This window comes from Hemicordylus capensis, chromosome 4 (genome assembly GCF_027244095.1).
Source record: "Hemicordylus capensis ecotype Gifberg chromosome 4, rHemCap1.1.pri, whole genome shotgun sequence".
Classification (NCBI taxonomy): Eukaryota; Metazoa; Chordata; class Lepidosauria; order Squamata; family Cordylidae; genus Hemicordylus; species Hemicordylus capensis.
Genome location: NC_069660.1, coordinates 136,871,598 through 136,893,821, shown reverse-complemented (window position 1 = coordinate 136,893,821; position 22,224 = coordinate 136,871,598). Strand labels below are relative to the sequence as shown.

The window sequence follows — 22,224 nt, the reverse complement described above, 5'->3', positions numbered from 1 at the left end:
TCAGATTCTGTTTATAGCTATAAAACTGTATTCTATTATTTATATTTAACCATTCTAAGTGATAAACTCTTCGGACAATTTTACATAGCCACTTTTGGACAGAAATTTTGCTCCCACTTCATTGTTCCTTATTTTATTCAAAGGTATTGCTTCAGTCTGAATATATTATACAACCAGGATTTGAAACTACTATATCCCAGAATAAGTATTGGGACAATTATACACCCAATCTTCCGTCTTGAACATAAGAACAGCCCTGCTGGATCAGGTCCGAGACCCATCTAGTCCAACATCCTGTTTGTTTATTTATTATTTAATAGATTTGTATACTGCCGACTACCAAAGTCTCTAGGCGGTTTCGCATAGTGGCTCACCAGATGCCTCTGGGAAGCCCACAGGCAAGAGCTGAGGGCATGCCCTTGCGCCTGCTGTTACTCCCCTGCAACTGGTATTTAGAGGCATCTTGCCTCTGAGGCTGGAGCATGGTTTACCATGCTCACAGGTTGCTTCTGTGATATTGCTTTTGTTGGGGTTTGTGATTATTTGGCAAAGTCCAAAAACCACGCCAGAGTACAGAGCTTAGTTGTTGCAGTTATTTAAGGAATACACACGGAGATTACTGTAGAGTCTAAACTAAGTTGATTTATTGGTGAAGTATAGTGCAGTGGGGAAGTAACTTGCCTAGGGAGCAAGAGGTTGCTCGTTCAAATCCCCACTGGTATGTTTTCCAGATTATGGGAGACACCTATATCAGGCAGCAGCAATATAGGAAGATGCTGAAGGCATCATCTCATACTGTGATGGCATCATCTCATACTGGAGAAAGAGTGAGATATAAAATGTAAAATAAAATAAAATGTAGATAATAAGATAAAATAATAAGATATAAAATGTAAAATAAAATAAAATTTTAAATAAATGGTTGCCTGTTTAAATCCCTGCTGCTACTATATCGGGCAGCAGCAATATAGGAAGATGCTGAAAGGCATCATCTCACACTGCGCAGGAGGAGGCAATGGTAAACCCCTCCTGTATTCTACCAAAGAAAACCACAGGGCTCTGTGTTCGCCAGGAGTCGACACCAACTCAATGGCACAGCATTACCTTTACATTTGGTATAGGAAAGACCTATCCTATCTTATCAGCTACAGAATGAATAGGTAGGGAGAGAGACAGATGTCTCCATCTTCTCCCTAGGAGGACTGACTCACTACAGGAAGTAACTGAGGAGTAAAAGCAAGGGTCATAGAGTAGAGGCAAGCAGGGGCAGATAAGGAGACACTCACTAGCTACCTCTGCTCCCAATGCACCTAATGGTCATTAGGATAGTTGGTGCAAAATGTTGATGCACTGGAACTCCATCCCCAACAGCTTTACATTGGAACTGCAGTTAAGAACAAGAAACTGGTATTTACACCCCCTGATTTGGTGTGAATGCAGAGGTACACCCAGGTAATTTTGGAGCCTAGACCTAAAGAACTTTGGAGGCCCCCCTCCCCTGCAAACTAAGTATCATCATGTTTTGTCATGCATTTGGGGGCCCCATGGGCTGGAGAGGCCCTGGACTTTGGCCCGGAACTCCTGGGGTAAAAGCATATCTGGGTGAATGTGCCTGTGTGTATCGGGGCATAGTGATAACAGAGCAAGGGCAGACAATTGTCCCCAGGGCCCACAGGGCTTGGGGGGTTCCCAAGGCCTGTGCAGCCTGCCCTGCCCTGTCTGGTCCCCTGCACAGCCGAGAGCGGACCTTTTTGTGAAGCTTAGGCTTGCCTGGGAAGGAAAGGCTCCCTCTAGGCAAGCTGCTACAGGTCCTTCCCTCTCCGCCTCTCAGCTGTTGGCAGGTTGGTGGGGCTTCCAGAGAGGCATCTAGTGCAGGCCTCACTGAAGCCTGAACTCTAGGGCTGGCTGGCTGGCTGCTGCAGGGAGGAAGGAAGGAGGCAGAGTGGCCAGCGCTGGCTGCCGTTGCCCACCACAGCTCTGTGCAGACCCTCTGCCCTGCCCAGCCCAGCCTTTGACTGCTTAATAACAAAGGTATAATCTGATTTCCCCTTTGTGGTTATCCCTCCCCCCACACTGGACATTTAGAGACCAGCTTATCATAGGGCTTTGATATGGGGTGGGAGGTAGGTAGGATAAGAACATGAACATAAGAACAGCCCTGCTGGATCAGGCCTACGGCCCATCTAGTCCAGCATCCTGTTTCACACAGTGGCCCACCAGATGCTGCTGGAAGCCACAGGCAGGAGTTGAGGGCATGCCATCTCTCCTGCCATTACTCCCCTGCAACTGGTACTCAGAGGCACCCTGCCCTTGAGGCTGGAGGTGGCCCACAGCCCTCCGACTAGTAGCCATTGATAGACCTCTCCTCCATGAAGTCATCCAAACCCCTCTTAAAGTCATCCAGGTTGTTGGCTGTCACCACGTCCTGTGGCAGAGAGTTCCACAAGTGGATCACGCGTTGTGTGAAAAAGTACTTCCGTTTGTTGGTCCTAGACCTCCTGGCAATCAATTTCATGGAGTGACCCCTGGTTCTAGTGTTGTGTGAGAGGGAAAAGAATCTCTCTCTCCACTTTCTCCACGCCATGCATGATTTTATAGACCTCTATCATGTCTCCCCGCAGACGTCTTTTTTCTAAACTAAAAAGCCCCAGGTGTTGTAGTCTTGCCTCACAAGAAAGGTGCTCTAGGCCCCTGATCATCTTGGTTGCCCTCTTCTGTACCTTCTCCAGTTCAACAATGTCCTTTTTAAGATGTGGTGACCAGAATTGTACGCAGTACTCCAAGTGTGGTCGCACCATAGTTTTGTATAAGGGCATTATAATGTTAGCCGTTTTATTTTCAATCCCCTTCCTAATGATCCCTAGCATGGAATTTGCCTTTTTCACAGCTGCTGCACAATGAGTCGACACTTTCAACGAGCTGTCCACCACGACCCCAAGATCCCTCTACTGGTCAGTCACCGACAGCTCAGATCCCATCAGCGTATACTTGAAGTTGGGGTTTTTCGTCCCAATGTGCATCACTTTACACTTGCTAGATTGAGAAGACTCTGTATATTTAATTTGAAACCGACTGGGGAATTAGTTGGTTTTTAATATATTTTTTAATTTTTAAAAAGTCCTATAAGTAGCTTATTTCATGGCAGAAAATGGCAAAAATGTCTGGAACTGAAGGGCCCCCCCCCATCATTTCACTCCCATATGGAAGAATCTGCCCTTTGCCTTCATAAAAAAAGGGTAAAACACCTGCCTTTCTGCCCCAGTCTTTAGATCACCTGGAATGGCTTGGCATAGGGCTTTGGTATGGAGCAGAGATGTAGGGCAGGGTAGGAGGAATATGTATGTTTAAACTGAAGTGGATTGAACAAATTGTTGGTTTTTAATTTTTTTTAATTAAACCAAAAGAAGTCCTATAAGTGACTTGTTTCATGGTGTGGTGTAGTGGTTAGAGTGCTGGATTAGGACCAGGGAGACTCGAGTTCAAATCCCCATTCAGCCATGATAGTTGCTGGGTGATTCTGGGCCAGTCGCTTCTCTCTCAGCCTAACCTACTTCACAGGGTTGTTGTGAGGAGAAACTTAAGTATGTAGCTCTTTGGAGGAAGAGCGGGATATAAAATGTTTTTTAAAACCCCCAAAAACTTCTGGAATAAACAATATATATTATATATTTTTATAAATGCACTATGCTCAAGTTGGTTTGCTACCCAGAAGGTCTGAGAGAACTGTGAAGCATGTGTTGTGCTTTTTTCCTTTTCTTTTCTTTAGAAATGCACTATATGTCCACACTGGTTGGACATGTCCCAAAACCTCACTCACACTATTTACCCTGTATCTTATCAATCAGTATGATTCTGTAATGCTATTGAATATTAAGGAGGCCCTGCACATGCTGATTCGCCTCCAGCCCCACACCCCGCTAGAGACAGCCCTGCTCAAAGCAGAGTGAGGAGGAGGGAATGTGTCCGGCGGCCAAGTGTGGCAAGACCTGCGGTGGTGCCCCGCCAGCCTAATCTCTCTTCCAGGTGAGGGGGCAGGGGGTGCAGCTGGGCCATGGGAGCTGCACCACCGCTGGGTGCATGTGTGGCAAGACCTGCAGGCAGGGCCTCCGCCAGCCTGTCCAATCTCTATTCTGGGCAGGGGTGGGGGATCCCTGGGCCGTGGCAGCCTTCCTGCCTGCTGCGCAGCAAGGGGCCCATGCCAACCTTGCTACACCCCTGGTGTGTGTAAGAGATTTGCTACCTTCTTGCTCAACAGAAGCTCCAGCCTGAAAAATTCAACAAATGCTGTTGTTTCCCCCCCATCACAGTAACTCAGTGGCAACAAAAGCTACATGATCTGTTGAATTTCTCAGGATTATCATGAAATCACTAAAGGCACAGGAGGTTCTGCCAGGAAAAAAGTGAAAACCCACGTACTGTATGTTTGTATGTGTGGGTGAAACACATAGACACACACTAGTGGGACAATAAGCACATTTGAAACGAACAAAAAGAACCCAAGAACAAAAAGAATTGGGAGCAAAAAGAACCCAATAATGAGTGAAGGAAAAAGTCCCCACCCCGTCCATGGAAGGAAGGCTACAATCCAACACACATTTACTCGGGAGTAGACCTCACTGTACACAGTGGCGCTTACTTCTGAGTAAACAGCCATAGGATCAGGCTACGTTTGCCTTTCTGGCAGTGTCTTAAGCTCAATTTGATTGCACCACCATGACAGAGGGGGACGAAGAGGCAGCCGATATGTAGTGGAGAGAAGTTAAAAAGGTGTTTTCTGCTAGAAGGCAACATTAAATATAAGCGCACAACTAGGCTTAGCCACCCAGGCAAGGGAAGTTGCGGGTTTTTAAGAATGGGGCAGCAGCAGTAGTCGCCTCGGCCTCGAAGTGATTGAAAGAACGCGCGCGCGTGCTTTCGTGGGCGTGGCGGGAGAACTGCCCGGAATCCTTAGCCATTTGGGTGGGTGGGAGGCAGAAGACTGGCGGTTGAGGGCGCGCGCGGGGTGAAGTGGTGCCTTCGGGGCTCAAAGTGGCGTAGAGCGTGAGGTGGAAGCTTTGGACGTGTGTGTCGTGGATCGTGGTCAGGTTTCTGGAAGGGGCCGGTGGAGCAGGCATGCACGTGAGTCTACATACCTAAGGAAGGCCAAGGTTTTGTTTGTGGGTGAGAAAGAAAAGGTAATCTCTTGGCTTGGGATGGGGCGGGAAAGGAAAGCGGAAGGAGAAGAACAAGAAGGATTTGGGAATGGGAGGAACAAATAAAGTGACCTCGCCGGGAGAGGGGGAGGAGTCCTGAGGTATTGGAGATTAAGAATTAGTAGGCTTGGAAAAGCTAGTCTTGTCAAGTAAGGGTAAAGTGTGCCGTGGTCAAGTCGATGTCGACTCCAGGCGCCCACAGAGCCCTGTGGTTTTCTTTGGTAGAATACAGGAGGGGTTTATTGTTGCCTCCTCCCATGCACTATGAGATGATGCCTTTCATCATCTTCCTATATCACTGTTGCCCAGTATAGTACCAGTGGGGAATCAAACTGGCAACCTTCTGCTCGTTAGTCAAGCATTTCCCCGCTGCACCAGTAAGGTGTCCAAGCATAAATTGTCCCCTTTGCTAAAGAGAGTACACACTGAATGGGAGACTGCATGTGAGCACAGCAAGACATTCCCCTTCAGGGATGCAGCTGCTCTGGGGAGAACATCTGCATGCTCACATGCAGAGCGGTTCCAAGTAACCTCCCTGGGTACTCCTAAGATAGGACAAGATTTTTTTTTTTTTAATAGGACAAGATTTTTTTATTGAACCAACAAACTACCAAAGCATACAGTATGTTGCCAAAGCACAATTATATACAAAGTGGTTGTTTGTACATGATATATCTACAAAGATTTACACACAAGGATTTGGAAACACACAAGTTATGAAGTATATGCAGGTAGTACTGTAACTCGGGGGTGGGGGATTACAAGGCACATCAGGTAATCGGGGGTTACGTCCGACGTCCATTTCCACACTTTGTCCCATTGCTGTTTAGAAGAGATACTCTTGTCTTTTTGCACATAACTATACAAACTTTTCCAGAAGAGATTTACTGTCTCATCTGCGTGAACCTCTTGGTCGCGTCTTCCCTCCCTATTCCTATGCACGAGCATTGCATAAATGACATACAAGTTTACTAACCTGATTACGAGAAGGGGAACGTTCCAATTCCCTAGTATGGGCTGAGAGAGACTCCTGCCTGCAATCTTGGAGAAGCCACTGCCAGTCTGGGTAGACAATCCTGAGATAGGAACATAGGAAGCTGCCATATACTGAGTCAGACCATTGGTCTAGCTAGCTCAATATTGTCTGTGCAGGCTTCTCCAAGGTTGCAGGCAGGAATCTCTCTCAGCCCTATCTTGGAGAAGCCAGGGAAGGAACTTGAAACCTTCTGCTCATCCCAGAGTAGGTCCATCCCCTGCGCGGAATATCTTACAGTGCTCACACTTCTAGTCTCCCATTCATATGCAAACAGGGCAGACCCTGCTTAGCTAAGGGGACTACCACAAGACCAGCTCTCCTCTCCTACATGGAGAGCTAGATGGACCAGTGCTCTGACTCTTTATAAAGTGGCTTCCTATGTTCCTAAAAGGGAAAAGCTGCTAGTTGGCCTAAGGGTGACTAAAGCCAGGATAATAAAGCCACATTGAAATTTTTAAAAAGTAGAATTGAAATGGGAGTGCACTTCTTTAAATAATAAAATAACAAAAGCGCTACCTGAACTGTTCCCAAGTAAACATTTAAGACAAAAATTAAAATTCCAGTCTTCCTCCTGCCTGCAGGAATGAGAACAGCAAAACTGAAGGGATCACTGTTTAGTCTCTCGGACAGGGGACTAAGGTCCGCTGAGAGGTCTCACTTGCTGCCTCCCAGGAAGAACATCCTGACAAGGGGAGGAGAAGCACCCCGCCCTCACATCAGGGTAGGACTTGCTGCAGGGAGCTTAGTTTGTCCCTCCCTGCTGGAAGAGAACTCTCTGCTCCTACTGCCAGTTCTACAGGGAGGACTGAAGCAAAGGGAACATCTGGAGGATAGCCAGAGGACTAAGCTGCTTAGTTTGTGTGTGTAAGCTGCCTTGAGAATTATTTGGTTGCAAAGTGGGGTATAAATCCTCTAAGTAAACAGATTATATAACCAAAGATTGTTTCCTTTCCTTCCCAGAGCTTAGAGCTGACAAATGTCTCTGAGGAAGGAATTTGAGGGCATTGCCACTGAAAAGGTCTATTCTCCCATAGTTGTAGTTGTTGAGTTTGACTTGGCAAACAATAGCATTTGGAACAGGCCCCCAGAATGATTATCTTAGAGCAGGGCTGCCTAACTTCTGCCCTCTTGCAGATGTTGGCCTACAATTCCCATAATCCCTGGCTATTGACCACTGTAGCTGGGGATTATGGGAGTTGTTGTCAAAGACAGCTGTGGTGGGGGGTGGGAGCTAAGTTAAGCAAACCTGTCTTAGAGCATGGATAGGCTGATATGCGAGCAGGCATTCCTATTATGGGGTAGTATCCAGACTAGTCTTGTGCTAGTATAAATGCTGTTGTGCTGTAATAAGGACCCAGAGCATGATCATGTGTGAAGAATTTTACTACTGTTCCAGACTAGTTCTAGCTAGGGATGTGCATGGAACCGGGTGTGAGCGATTTAAAGGCAGGGGGGGCAGGGTTGGACTTTAAGGGCGGGGGAGGGTGCACTTACTCCTACTCCTCCCTCTGATTTTCCTCCACCGGCACTCCGTTATTCAAGGCTCCTTCGGGACAGTAGCATACCTCTCTGCTGCCCTGTCCCCTCTTTGCCCAGAAGTACCTGGCGCACTAGGTACATCCGGGCAAAGAAGGGACGGGGCGGCAGAGAGGTATGCTGCTGTCCCGAAGAAGCCTTGAATAATGGAGTGCAGGCAGGGGAAAAGCGGAGGGAGGGTTAAGTGCACCCTCCCCGCCATTAAAGTCCAACACCCCCCCTCCGCTGCCTTCGAACTGGCCGAACAGCCGGTTATTCATGTACATCCCTAGTTCTAGCTTCACCTGTTGCACGAGCCTGTATATATGCAAACAGAATTCCTTGTACCACATCATCTGGGTCGTTTCCCTTCCAGTAGCAATGGTGCAGTTGAGGGGAATTGCAATGGCAAAAAGTCTATAAGTGCCGCTGTAGATGCTACCCAGTATTATTGGGGATCTCCTCATGTTAGGGGCATGGTACAAGATGCATTGTATAAGATAGTTCATTTTCTCTTTATTTTATCTCACAGTGTGTCAGCATTTTCATTGAAGTGTCTGGGGAAATAATTTGCTGAAAGGAGATATGTGATAAGTATCTTAAATAATTAGTCATTTATCAAATAACTATCTGGACAGAGATGGTCTCAGAAAGAAAACAAAGAGGAAAGTTTTATCTGTGTCCCTTTATTTTTATTCATTTAACAGATTTATATACTGCCCAAAACCTACGTCTGGGTGGTGTACAACAATTTAGCATTTGTCTGAAGGATCATCTTAATGAGACAGCCTCATAAAACCTGTAATATAAATGGAAAAGCAACCTTCCAGTAAGCCTGTTAAAACACTTTGGTAATTTTGTAGTTCATGCTTGTCATACTTGTCAACAGTCTGTTTGCAGTGACAGCAATGCCTGAATGCTGTACAAAAACATGGTATTACTTCTCTTCTCTATTCTTTATAGTCAAAATTATGACTATTAATAAATAGTAAATTAACATTTACATCTTTTAATGTTAAGCATATTCATTCAGAAGTAAGGCCTGTTGACTTCAGTGCCTTACTTCCGCATGCTTAGGATTGCAGTTGTAGGACAGACCTTAATTGTTAAAAAACTTTATAATAGGAAATAATTACCGGTACTGTAATAATCCCTTTTACATTAATGTTATTTATAATAAACAATATCTTAAAGTAAAGGCCAGGGGATAATAGTGAGGTCCATAGTAAGTGTTGCAGGTCAATCCCATGGAGGAAAGATAAGCTAAAGAAATATGTGAATGTGGAACAAAAATGTCAGTCCTGTCAAAGTAGATACAGATGTTGTCTTAGATTTCTGACTGAAGGGAAAGCAGACTCCATCAGATATTTGTACTGTATTATGAAGTACTCACAGGAAATGCTAATCTAAAAATATTTATTATTTGCACAATATTTAAGAAACCTTTTCATTCGGTTGTGTTTTTTAGCATTGATAATGGATGTGAAGTTGCAAAAGGATGCCCTTGCAAGGCCAATTAAGTTCACACCCCCATTGTACAAACAGCGCTACCAGTTTATTATACAGCTAGTGAGTAAACATAAACCTAAAAAGGTTGGTACACAACATGCTCTCCTTCAATATGATTAACTGTTTGAGAAACGTGGCTCCTTAGTGTATTTGCCTTGCTACTGTGTGACATGTCATTTTGGGTTAAATAATAAACCTAGACGTGCATGACATGTCCATGCAAGAACTATACTGCAGTGGAGTACACAGCCTCCAAATAATTGGTGAAGTGGGGGTGGAGTTGGACAGAAAATCCAACAAGAAACAAAAGTCATTAAATAATAAGTGTAGAATGGATAGTATTGATTTTTCATTAGTAACAACAGCTGTGTCTACTAGTACTCTAAACATTTATAAGCCACTTTGAAGTACTTGGTGTAGACATTTCAATAATGTCAAATAGACTTCCAGTGGATGCTTGGAAACTCATGTAAAAGCCATTCCACCTAACAAGGCACCCATTGCTCATATCTGGAAGTAGCATCTCATATTTTCAATTTAAGCATATGGAAAATGTAATCTTCCCATTACAAAAGAACTACCATAATGGAAGATGTACAGAATAGGGAGGCCTTGGTTCCAGGAATGTATTTATTATTTTATTTATCATATTTCTATACCACCTGATATGTACATCTCTAGGCAGCGTACAAAATTTAACAGTATAAAAAGTAAAAATCCAGATTAAAACAGATTAAAAATCCACAAAATACGATAAAACAAGTTGTTAAAAACAAATTATTAACATTAATTCCAGTTACAAGCCTATGAGAACAGGTGTGTCTTGAGAGTCTTCCTGAAAGCAAATAGAGAAGGAGATACTCTGATTTCAACAGGGAGCATATTCCTAAGCCCTGGGGCAGCCCGAGAGAAAGCCCAGTCACAAGTTGCCTCCAAACAAGCCTGTTGCAATTGTAACCGTACCTCTCCAGAAGACTGTAATAGGTGGCAGGGTTCATGACAAAGAAGGCGCTCTCTTAAATACCCTGGGCCCAAGTTGTTAAGCACTTTATAGGTAATAACCAGCACTTTAGGAACATAGAAAGCTACCATATACTGAGTCAGACCATTGCTCTGTCTAGCACAGTATTGTCTTCACAGACTGGCAGCAGCCTCTCCAAGGTTGCAGGTAGGAATCTCTCTCAGCCCTATCTTGGAGAAGCAAGGGAGGGAGCTTGAAACCTTCTGCTCTTCCCAGAGCAGCTCCATCCCCTAAGGGGAATATCTTACAGTGTTCACACATCGTCTCCGATTCACTTGCAACCAGGGTGTACCCTGCTTAGCTAAGGGAACAAGTCATACTTGCTACCACAAAACCAGCTTTCCTCTCCAGAATACTCTGTATTCTGCCCAGAAACGTATCAGCAGCCAGTGCATTTATTTTAAAATGGGCTTTATGTGGTTCCTTCAGGTTGGCCCAGAGACCAATCTGGCTGCTGCATTCTGTACCAGTTGTAGTTTCTGGACAATGTTCGAAGGCAGCTCCATGTAGAGTGCATTAGAGTAGTCAAGCCTGGAGGTTACTAGCATATGTACCACTGTTTTAAGGTCATTTACCTCTAGAAATGGATGTAGCTGATGTATCAGCCAAAGCTGATAAGTGCTTCTGTCCACTGCCTCAACCTGAGAAACCAGGGAGAGTTTTGGATCCAGGAGCATTCCCAAACTATGTACCTGATCTTTCAGGAGGAGTGTAACCTCTCCAGAACAAGCAGATCTAAACCATATCTTTGGTTCTGACCCTCCACAGTCAGTACCTCCATCTTATTTGGATTCAACTTCAATTTGTTATCCCTCATCCAGCTCATTATTGCCTCCAGGCAGGCATTTAGGGAAGATATGTCATTTCCTGATGAGGTTGACATGGAGAAGTAGATCTGGGTGTCAACAGCATATTGATAACACCCTGCACCGGACCTCCTGATGATCTCTCCCAGTGGTTTCGTGTAGATGCTAAAACACATTGGAGACACTATGGAGCCTTGTGGAACTCCCCACTGTAGTTCTCGCTTTGCAGAACAGCAGTCTTCAAGCAACACCATCTGGAATCTACCAAAGAGGTAGCAGCAGAACCACTGTAAAACAGTGCCACCCAATCCCATCTCCCTCAGGCGGTCCAGAAGGATACTTTAGTTGATGGCATTGAAAGCTGCAGAGAGATCCAAAAGGATCAGCAGAGTCTCACTCTCTCTGTCAATAGCTAATTCGAGATCATCCATCAAGCTGACCAAGGCAGTCTCAACCCCATAGCCCACACGAAAGCCCATTTGAAATGGGTCTAGATAATCTGCATCATCCAAAATTGTCTGGAGCTGCGAGGCCACCGCCCGCTCAGTTACCTTGCCCAGCCATGGAAGGTTAGAAACAGGTCTGTAATTAGCCAACTCTTAGGGCTCCAATGCAGGTTTCATCAAAAGTAACTTACTTGGGAACAAGGAACATGTTTATACTGCATGTTCTAGCTGCATTCTGTTGATGCACAATGTGAGGTAAATAGCCCTTTTTAAAAGAAGTGTCAAAAGAATGGATTACTGTGTATTTAACAGTAATCATGCAAGAAGCCATTAAATCACCTTTTCTCGCTTCTCCCCTATCATCACCAAGCCAGCATCATAGGCTGTGTAGGAAATAGGCTTCTCTAAGTATGTTTACCGTCTTGTATACCACTGGGAATGAGCAAAGGAATACATCATGTTCAGCTTCTTAAAGTGGTGGCTCTCTTACATTTAGCAGGGGGAAAGCAACTGTTCCTATTCAACCCTTGAACCATGTGTCCCCAGTGGCTGGTGCTGCTGTCTTCCTTGTGTTCCTTTTTTAGATTGTGAGGCTCCTTGGGACAGAGAACCACTTTCTTACTCTTATTGCTACTTAAACCTCTTTGATAACCTTTTGTTGAAAAATGGTGATGGCCTTGTTTCTGCCCACACTGTTTGTAGAAGTAGAAACTGTAATAAGGACATTTGCTCTGTAATAAGGACATTCAGTGTGTTGTAGCTGAAAGAAAAGGCCTGGTTTCTAGTGCAGGAGCCCAGATTCCTATATACTGTACTTCTTCCGCACAGGCGTATCAGCTATGTATTAACTTGTTTTCAATTCTGCACCATCCCACAATAGAGTAATAGTGCAGATAACCCAGAATAAAGGAGTTATTTTATCCGTCCTTCATTAAACTATTAGCTATTAAAGGAGAACATAATGAAAGTCACACTAGTTGTTAATTATGACAAGTGTAAGCTGCACTGTATCAATTCTAACTTACAGGTGGCAGATTTGGGATGTGCTGACTGTAGGCTGCTCTGGATGCTGAAATTCTGCAACTGCATTGAAGTGCTTGTTGGCCTAGATATCAGTGAGGAGGTGATGAAGGAAAAAATGTAAGGAGGAAAATATGGTGTATTTGTGAATATAACCCACAGGGCATACAAAGTTTTTCATCCTGGAAAGGAAGTGTGGGGAATTAAGTGGGTGCAAGGTATACAACATAACTTTTACATAGGAGCAGCCATTTAAAGCACTGTTCCAGAGCCCAGAATAGCGATTTAAAGACAGAATAGTCAGTGAGGGCATCTCTTGCCTCAGATAGCAGCAACTGCAATTACCGTCCACTGAATTATTTATTTATTTTTTGCTTGACAAGGTGTTCTTGTGCACAAGCGCTGCTGAAAGATTGCTTTCACTATCCTTTTGCTGCAGTGTGGATGTGCAATAACAACTTGTCAAACAAAAGCTTCAGTGAACAATAATTGCGGCTGCTGCTGACTGTTCTCATTCAGAATGATAGGAGAGGTGAAACGGATTTTAGCTTTGAATGGCCATCTGAGCAAATGCAAGTAATACAGGGAGCGGGTAATACAAGTTTTAAAGAAAAAGCTGATCAGCTGCAGGTTATACTTGTACGTAGGTTATACTTGTATGCAGGTGATATTTGCAAAAATATGGTAAACTTTTATTGTATAAGAAAGCAGTTTTTGTGCCCCAGGAACTCGAGAGTAATATAAGAGTTCACAGGAAGAGTAAAGTATGCCATCAAGTTGATTTCGACTCCTGGCAACCACAGAGCCCTGTGGTTTTCTTTGGTAGAATACAGGAGGGGTTTACCATTGCCTCCTCCTGCGCAGTGTGAGATGATGCCTTTCAGCATCTTCCTATATTGCTGCTGCCCGATATAATACCAGCGGGGATTTGAACAGGCAACCATTTATTTAATATTTTATTTTATTTTATTTTATTTTACATTTTATATCTCACTCTTTCTCCAGGGAGCCCAGAGCGGTGTACTACGTACTTAGGTTTCTCCTCACAATATCCCTGTGAAGTAGGTTAGGCTGAGAGAGAAGTGACTGGCCCAGAGTCACCCAGCTAGTATCATGGCTGAATGGGGATTTGAACTCGGGTCTCCTCGGTCCTAGTCCAGCACTCTAACCACTACGCCACGCTGGCTTCCCTTCTGCTTGTTAGTCAAGCACTGCACAGGAGGAAGCAAAGGAAATATAGAGGGCTTCATTTTTCCCTTTCTTGGTGGAAAGTCTTCCTAAAGTCTTCTGATGGACAGTTCAGTTTCTAATGCAGGGCTGAGAATTGACTGCAGCATGGTGGTGGCGGGTACAGGGAGGGAGATGTCTTTAAATGTCTTTTTGACTGTTGTTTTTCTTAGTTATGATGTTTTTAGATTTGAAAATGTTGGTATAACTTGTATTGATGATAGTAGTAACACTTTTAAATAATCAGTTGCTGACTTTCTTGCATACATCTGTTGGGGAAAATCACAGACTGTGGTACCTAAATAGCTTCCTGCTGCAGTATTTAAAGAAAAACAAACATCATTTAATGTCTGCCGGCGGGGAGGGAGAAAATACCAGAAATCAACTTGAGGATAAAGACTTTACAGTAATATCTAATTCCATGCTATACAGTTCTGCACTTGAAATGTGATACTCTCTAGTTGGACCCACCCCAATATTATTAGTATTAACAGTTTCTAATATGTCTGCAGGAATGATTCTACACTGGCTTGTTTGGGCTTTAGCAAATTGCACTCTTCCCTAGTTTTTTCTTTTCAAGAAACCTTTTAAAAGCTGTTGGGATTGTCTGAAAAAATGTCCTGTTTTTGCTGAAAGATAAACATTTAAGACCTATTTTGTGGAGAGCACAGCCAAGAAACAATCTCTTTTAGAAGTTGAGCTTTGATTGAAACCTTGCTCTTACATCAAAGAGGAATTTGTCTGTTAGTGCACATTGATGTGTTTATGCTGGCAGTCCAACACTTAGACTAAAACATGGGATGATGGAAAAAGCAGTAAGTGTGCGCACGCTCTCTCTCTCTCTCTCTCTCTCTCTCTCTCTCTCTCTCTCTCTCTCTCTCTCTCCCCTTCAATGAAAGTTGTATCATGCTCTATAGAGACTCTGGCCCATACTGATCCTGTAATCACCAGTGTTCATGCTGTGGACAAGTTAATGTGAACATTTTTTGAAGTTGCTGGTGAGGACTAAAGATGTGCGGTGAGTGCATGTCTGAGACCTTTCAGAAACCAGTGTCATTCAGTGCACCCACTCTGAACTGGTTTGAGGATAAATATTAAAATGCAAGCATCTTTGGATTGCACAGTCCTATTTTACAGATGAATGGCTTTCAGTTGGAATTAGCTGGAACAAGCTGCAGCTTTCAGCTGCAATTAGCTGGATACAAGAAATGAGGGAGAAATAAGTCAAAAACAACTGTCATTGTAGTTCTGTGTTGTTCAACTTCTCTGCTTCTAGGTATACCCTGTCTCCCCTTCCTGGTGACTATCTTCAGCCAAGTGAAAGGGCTCTGACTGTTACCCTCCATCAGGGTTCAGTTGCTCACAAAGACCCCTGTATGCTGGGCTTTGACATGGTAACATGTATTGAACTGTGAGTATTCTGCTGAAATGTTTTTGTTTTTAATATCAACTTCTCATTTTAGTTTAAAACAACAACCACACATGCCAATTAAATAGCTTTTTCTATCATATATACTGCACGTCTCTTTTCTAGTTCGGAGCAACTGCTCATTATTAACTACTATTAGTGTGCTGATCGTCACCGTATTATTGTTTCACTTCTTAGACTACATTTTACAATATTAATATTGGAAAGCTTAGTGTCTTACAATTGGATTATGATGCTTGCTTTGCAAGGTAGGCAGTTCTTTAGAGCAAAGGACATAGAAATGTGGCTGAAAAGAAGAATAGAGTGAGATGAAGAGCCCATAAGGGGGATGTAGATGGGGAGAGGGAGGCCCATAGCATAGTAGTAGAACACTTGCATGTACGACACTCCACGCTCAGTCCCAGGCATCTCCAGTGAATGGATCTATCCAAGTAGTAGGGGTGAGATAAACCTTGGAGAACTGCTGTTAGTTGGAATAGACAGTTCTGGGCTAGGTGGAACAACTACCAGGGAGTTATTCACATGTGGCTTCATGCTGCGGGATATCTGAAGAGCAAATCTGCTTTGCAGCAGATTCGCAGATGTTTAATTGGGGGGATTAAATGGACAGTTCACATAGGGTCGGCTCCTCTCCGCAATCCCTGGCAGAGCTTTTTCCTGTGTGCATTCTCACAGCTTGCTCTGGGTTTTTCCTCCAACCAATCAGATCTCAGAGGAGGAGGCGGCGAGAGAGTTTTTTTGTTTGTTTGTCATCTGGTTACGGACGAATGGCATGACAAGCTGCAAAGCAGGCGGATCAAACAGCAGAACGCTTAACCTGAACCTGCCGAATCTGACCCATATCTTTGCTGGTTTTATAATGAACTTTGTGAGTGAATACCTTCATCACCTCCTGTCGCCACCCCCACCATCTAAGAGGCAGGGAAGTTTAAAGTAGAAATCATTGCTTTATTCGGTCATGAAGAAAAATGCAGGTGAATCAGCTCAGACAAAAAGGGCTTGGGTTACATCAGAACCTGTAGTCTCAATTCACTCTGAGCCTCTGGGTCTCTTGCCCCTTTTCCTATCCTGAACCGCTTTTTCGTGTTCCTTCTTCTGAAAGGCCAAGAGAAGCCGGGGGATCAAGAATGTTCTTCTCAGGTTCTCAGTTTTTGTGCTTGAAGGACCAGCCTCCCCACTTCACCAGATATTCCAGCTTGCCCTTGTGGAGCTGTTTGCTGAGGATGTACTTGGCAGCAAAGGCATGCTCTCCCACACTGCTCAGCTCCTCCATGGCGCTGCCTGGTTCAGCTCCCTCCTGCTGTGACTTAGTTGTGGCGGAGCCAGCATTGTGCCTGCAATAAGCCCCAAGAGAGGATACGCAATCTCCTTCTCCTTTTCACCCACTACCATCCTCCCTTCACCAGGCACAACTGCGCGTGCTCGCCTGCTCCCTGCAAGAATTCAAGCACTGGAGATGCTGAACACAGTGATCTATCCTCCAGAGATTCTTGTGAGGACCACCATGATTGTAAAGAGCATTACACCTTGGAAAAAGTACTATGTGGTTAATAGAAAACCTTTAGGGAATGTTCTGCATTTGCAGTTGTTGCCCAAACAAGTTTGTTTACCTTTTGCCCATGCTAAAGTCAATCCTTTTTATACAATCAGGAAAATGAAGAGCAAATGTGGGCTTCGCCATTCTTTTGAAAAGTATTGAAAAACGCCGAAATACTGGCAATGGCCCCTACACACATCAAGGGAGAAGCGGTGGGGCATAAAAGAAGCCTCGGATTTTTTTAAAAAGCCGCTGAAAATAGAGGATTTTCTAAAGCCGGACATAATTTGGGCTAAGTCAGAATGCGCAGCCTTGATTCAGGAAAAAACAGAATTCTGTCTGTACTGGTCCCTGATAGCCTGGAGTGACTTTGGGGTAAATGTAGCTGATATGTGGACTGGCACACTCTATTCCGGAGGAGATTTGACGTAAAAGCCATGTGTGTAACACCTTCAGGTAGTTTCACTTGTTAAGGTCATAAAGCTAAATTCCTTTAGAAGACCAATTTACCTCAACTTGTAATAACGTCCATTCCTTGAAAAAAATGATCTCAAAACAGTGGTGCATCAGCCGGTAACCTCCAGGCTCAATTACTGCAATGCGCTCTACATGGGGCTGCCTTTGTACGTAGTTCAGAAACTTCAGTTAGTTCAAAATGCGGCAGCCAGATTGGTCTCTGGGGGAACCCGGAGAGACCATATTATGCCTGTCTTAAAACAGCTGCACTGGCTGCCGATATGTTTCTGGGCAAAATACAAAGTGCTGGTTATTACCTTTAAAGCTCTGAATGGCTTGGGTCTGGATTACCTTAGAGAGCGCCTTCTTCGGTATGATCCCCATCGCTCGTTGAGGTTATCTGGAGAGGTCCGTCTCCAGTTACCACTGGTTCGTTTGGTGGCGACTCGGAACCGGGCCTCTTCTGTAGCTGCTCCTGGTCTATGGAATGCACTCCCGGCAGATATCCGCAGTTTTGGCTCGCTGTAGAGAGCCCTAAAAACCTATTTATTTGGCCTGGAAGTGTTGTTGTTTTAAAAAGTATTTTAATTGGTTTTAAATAAATAGTTCTAATCATTTTTGAATTGTTTTTATATTGTTTTTAGCATTGTGTTTGAATTGTGGGTTTTATGTCTTTTTAAAAAGTTGTTGTACTCTGCCCAGAGCCTCTGGATGGGGCGGTTTATAAATGTAATAAATAAATAAATAATATCATCATCAGTACAGTTTAATTATATTATGGAGTAAATGTACTCAATTGGTTGGGAAGGTGAAAAGATCCTAACAGGATTTCAAGTTTCTGCATATCCTTCTACTTTCAGAATAGAACATCTGGAAGCAAAAGAATTGGAGAAATTTCCAGAAGTGGTATTTGGTTTTATGTCTCCAGCCATGATCATAATTAGCACACCAAACTCAGAATTTAATCCTTTGCTTTCAGTAACGTTATTCAGACATCCAGACCATAAATTTGAATGGAATCGAGCACAATTTCAGAACTGGTGAGTTCATGACATCTGTCTGTCTATGGCTTCATAGACATAAAATGGTGGTTATTTTAATATATGCAGTCTGTTGCCAGTTAAAAATTCTCAATTTATTCTAATATGAACACAGACTTGTATATGAAAGATTGTGCAGTATCCAGAGGACAGTCATGGTGTGTTTTAGCACCACCTGCTGGCCATATGCTGACAATCCAGGAATAACTGAAAAACCCAACTCCCTGCAATAGTACTTTGAATAGAATTGAATAGGGGTGACTTTTTCTTTGATGTTGTCTGGATCTCATATAATCTGACGTAGAAATTTTAGGTTCATTTTGGAATTAATCGCTGTTTGGAAATCCCAAGTCTTCTCTATTTATCAACGTGTGGAACAACCTCATAATTTTTTTTATTGGATTTCACAGTTATGGACCCCTGGAGAGGCTTGAGAGTATGATTGGGGGAGCAGATGGTGTGTGTGTGTTTGTACTGTAGGAAGTTGGGTTTGTGTGTGTGGTTGGGGGTGGGGGTAGATTGATGCTTGGCTAGTAAGCAAAGCTGATATATGGACCCTTGTTCTTAACCTGAGGAAAGCAGGTGAGAAAAGAGATGAAAAATCAACCACACTTATACTTGGTGTATACTTCCTTTTGTGGGGCTTCCTAACTTCTAAGGATATGTATCTCTTTGCAAATCATCTGAAGAAGCAGAGATATATGGGGAATTGGGCTTGGAGAAGAAAGGGTATCCTCTAATAAAGGGAGATAGCAAAGTCTTGTAAGTCTCCCATGATCCCTGTTCCACTAACCCCAAATACTCCCTCCCTCCTATGCCAATGTAGTTTACATCTGTGGGACTCTGCCTCCACTGTATAATACAACTCCTAACTGCCATGCCATATTTCATAACAATGGCTGAGTACATCCAAGAGTATTAATACTCTAGTTGGAAAACCTTTAAACAGGAATCTCTTCCTAATGGGGGAGTGTGGTATCACGTTTTTCTACTGTCTGCTTAGTAGCCCTAAAAATGAAACGGGCACCATTCTTCTGGAAGTCAATACATGCAGGCAGTGAAGGTGGGTATACTTCATCGTGCTTTTCTAAGGGATGGAGCTGAATGTTGTGAGCAAGAGCAACTCCTAATGCTCCAGCTTCTTAATGTAGGGTTTGAGAACAGAGAGAAGTTTCAGAGACAGCAGTAGATAAAATACTAGTGAGACTACTCACATGATTGATAAGCTGAATTTATTTGATTGATGTATATACCAACCTTCCAAAAACGTCTCAGGGCAGTTTACATCAAATAGCTTGTTTGAGCCAAGAAGTCCTCATTACTCTATTTGATATCTTTTCATAAACCTAGGGCCCTAGATACTGCTGCTCACTATGGTTATAGAGTGGAGTTTACTGGATTAGGAGTTCCACCTCCTGGAAAAGATGTTGGATTTTGTACCCAAATCGGTGTGTTTGTGAGAAATGATCTGAAGAACAGAGAACCTGACAAGTTTGAAAAATGCAGAGAACATGCTTATAAAACTGTAAGTAGATCTTCTCGGTCTAACATACCTCGGTCCAAAGCAATACAAGGAGCTGCTTTGTACGATATCTAAGAACTGTGTATAATAGTAATAAGTATCAAAATGTCCGGGGTCTGCCTTCTTAACCCCTGCTAACTTGGCAAAGAGGCAACCTTTTAATGTGGTGATTCTCTTTATTTAGCATGGGGAGAGTAACTAGCCCTATCTACCCCCAGCACAGTACTTCCAGTGACTGTTGCTGGTGTCTATCTTATGTTTCTTTTTAGATTGTGAGCCCTCTGGGGACAGGGTTCCATCTTATTTGTTTGTTATTTCTCTGTGTAAACTGCCCTGAGCCATTTTTGGAAGGGCAGTATAGAAATCAAATAAATAAATAATAAATTGATATCAAAGGAATGTTGTGGATGATCAGCGGTTGGTGTGGAAGGAAGTTCTACTGATTTCAGCTAAAAGCAAAACTGTGTTAAGATCAATGAACCAATGGCACTTGGGGATTTAGGATGAGAGCCAGAATTTGAGAATAATTCTCTCTATTTAGGTAATCTAGTATTGGCAAGGCTTAATAATATTTCTCAGAGAAGAATGTACTGGAAGTGTGATTATATTTGCAAATGTGACACACACTTTGATAGTGTATAAAAGCCTTTGGAATGAGATGCCAAAGAATCCCACCAGTTTGTCTTAGAGTTGGATGTAGTTTAGACTAACACTTTATCCAGACTATTCTGCACTTGTACTGTAGTTTGCAATATGAGATGTACAATATGAGATGTAACATACAAATATAGAATCAACTGCAGTGTTTATATTTCAGATTTCTGCTTTCTCATTTTTTCAATTAGTTGGAGTGGGCAACTTATAGAGAAGAGGCTGATTATGCTCAGACCTTTGTACCTTTAATAGTTTGCACAAACCTTACCCAATTTTGCAGGAAGCCTTGCTCCTATTGTAAGCCCGAGAGGGCTCATTTCTAATTGTGTTGTTAAGACACAAATGGATGGCTTTGACAGCTGGAATGAGGAGCATATCAAACATTGTGCTGGAAATCACTGTGGCTTATACATCTGTGGTTTTCCAACTGCAATCTGTTAAAGAATCAGCGGCGTGGAATGTCTTTTGACACTTGCTTTTAATGTTAAATAAGAACTAATTGCTTTAAACCTAGTTCTGGTTTACTGTAAATTTTGCTGTGTTATGAGGATTCAGTACAGCTATGCCTAGTTTATAGTACAGTTGTTAGTTGTAGTATTTAACAGAAGCATATGAAATATGCTACTTAAATGTTTAAGTGCACTTCAATGACCTTTTTCTCTTGTGTCAAAGGTTTTCAAAGCTGTATATCCAAGTCTTAAAGATGAAAAGTATTTGCAGAATGCAGTGGTCGGTGAAGTTTTTCGGACAGCACAACTAATTGCAAGGAGAATATTGGACTGTAAAATATCTAACCCTGTTGAAATAGAACCCAGCTTACAGCCACAACATTGTTTCCTGAAGTATTTGGAGCATTTTCCTTTAGCTGAAAAGGACAACAGAAGTATGGAGCCATTTATTAATGGAAGTACTGTCTCTATACCTCTAGAAAAAATCTTTTCTTTCCCCAAAGTGCATCACCTTTGTGGTACTTTTGAAACTCTGACCAAGCTCATAACTGGCAAAGTTACACTGAGCAAGGATGGGACTGCAGTGCTGATTGATGTCGAATATGAAAATGAGGAGAATTAGCAACTGTTTATATAATGATGTAATCTGATACTTGTTCTTGGCATGGGCCAACTGAATGGTGTAGGAGCATCTGAGGCTGCAGCACTGATGAAACTAAGTAGGTGTGGACTTGATCAGTCCCTTGGATGAGACCCCACTGTGGGAATCCCTTGTAAACAAATATAAAAATTAAAGATGCTTTTGGTACTACTTCAGCTGGAGGATGACTACTAGCAGCATTCTGGTAACTGCTAGACAAATTTAGCACTTGTTGACTTGACACTCTTAACTAGAAATACTTGGATCAGGTGCTATATGCCTGCTTTAAAATGGGCTATGTGAAAAAACAGTCAACTGTTTGGGTTAAGAAATCGACATAAGAACAGGTTGCTTACCTGTAACAGATGATCTGGTAGTGGTTCCATACATTCATAACTGATGGGGTTCTGCGCCTGTGCAGATCAGCTTCAGTTGGAATCCGTTAGCTCCTCACGACCCCGGCAATCGCCAGATGCACGTGACCGTAGTATCCCCTTGTGGCAGTTGGGCGTCCTTACAATCAGTTTCTTGATGGCCGACCATGGCACTTGATTGATTAGAATGACATAACTTTGCGACATAGACGATGATACACGTGATGCAGTAGCAAGCCACACTCCTTGCGGGGATGGACGGGCGGTTTTTATGAATGTATAGAACTACTACCAGATCATCTGTTACAGGTAAGCAACCTGTTTATCTGTATAGTGGTTCCAAATATTCAT

The 22,224-nt window shown here is 43.2% G+C and overlaps 1 protein-coding gene across 10 annotated transcripts; it reads left to right on the top strand.

Annotated features, from left to right (window-relative positions):
• Nucleotides 1–4,925: 4,925 nt before the first annotated feature.
• Nucleotides 4,926–21,670, top strand: HENMT1 (HEN methyltransferase 1). 10 transcript variants are annotated; one of them, XM_053250359.1, is made up of 9 exons: nt 4,928–5,118; nt 8,276–8,334; nt 8,450–8,572; nt 9,212–9,336; nt 12,553–12,665; nt 15,019–15,183; nt 18,055–18,234; nt 19,585–19,759; nt 21,083–21,670. In XM_053250359.1, exons 3-9 carry the CDS (start codon nt 8,554–8,556, stop codon nt 21,479–21,481), a joined length of 1,176 nt encoding a protein of 391 aa, XP_053106334.1. In that variant the 5' UTR covers nt 4,928–5,118; nt 8,276–8,334; nt 8,450–8,553; the 3' UTR covers nt 21,482–21,670. The 10 variants fall into 10 exon arrangements, with proteins under 10 accessions (XP_053106337.1, XP_053106336.1, XP_053106340.1 ...); XM_053250358.1 differs by having other exon boundaries at nt 8,276–8,335; nt 8,453–8,572; XM_053250361.1 differs by lacking the exon at nt 8,276–8,334 and having other exon boundaries at nt 4,927–5,118; nt 8,451–8,572; nt 9,212–9,312.
• Nucleotides 21,671–22,224: the final 554 nt, after the last annotated feature.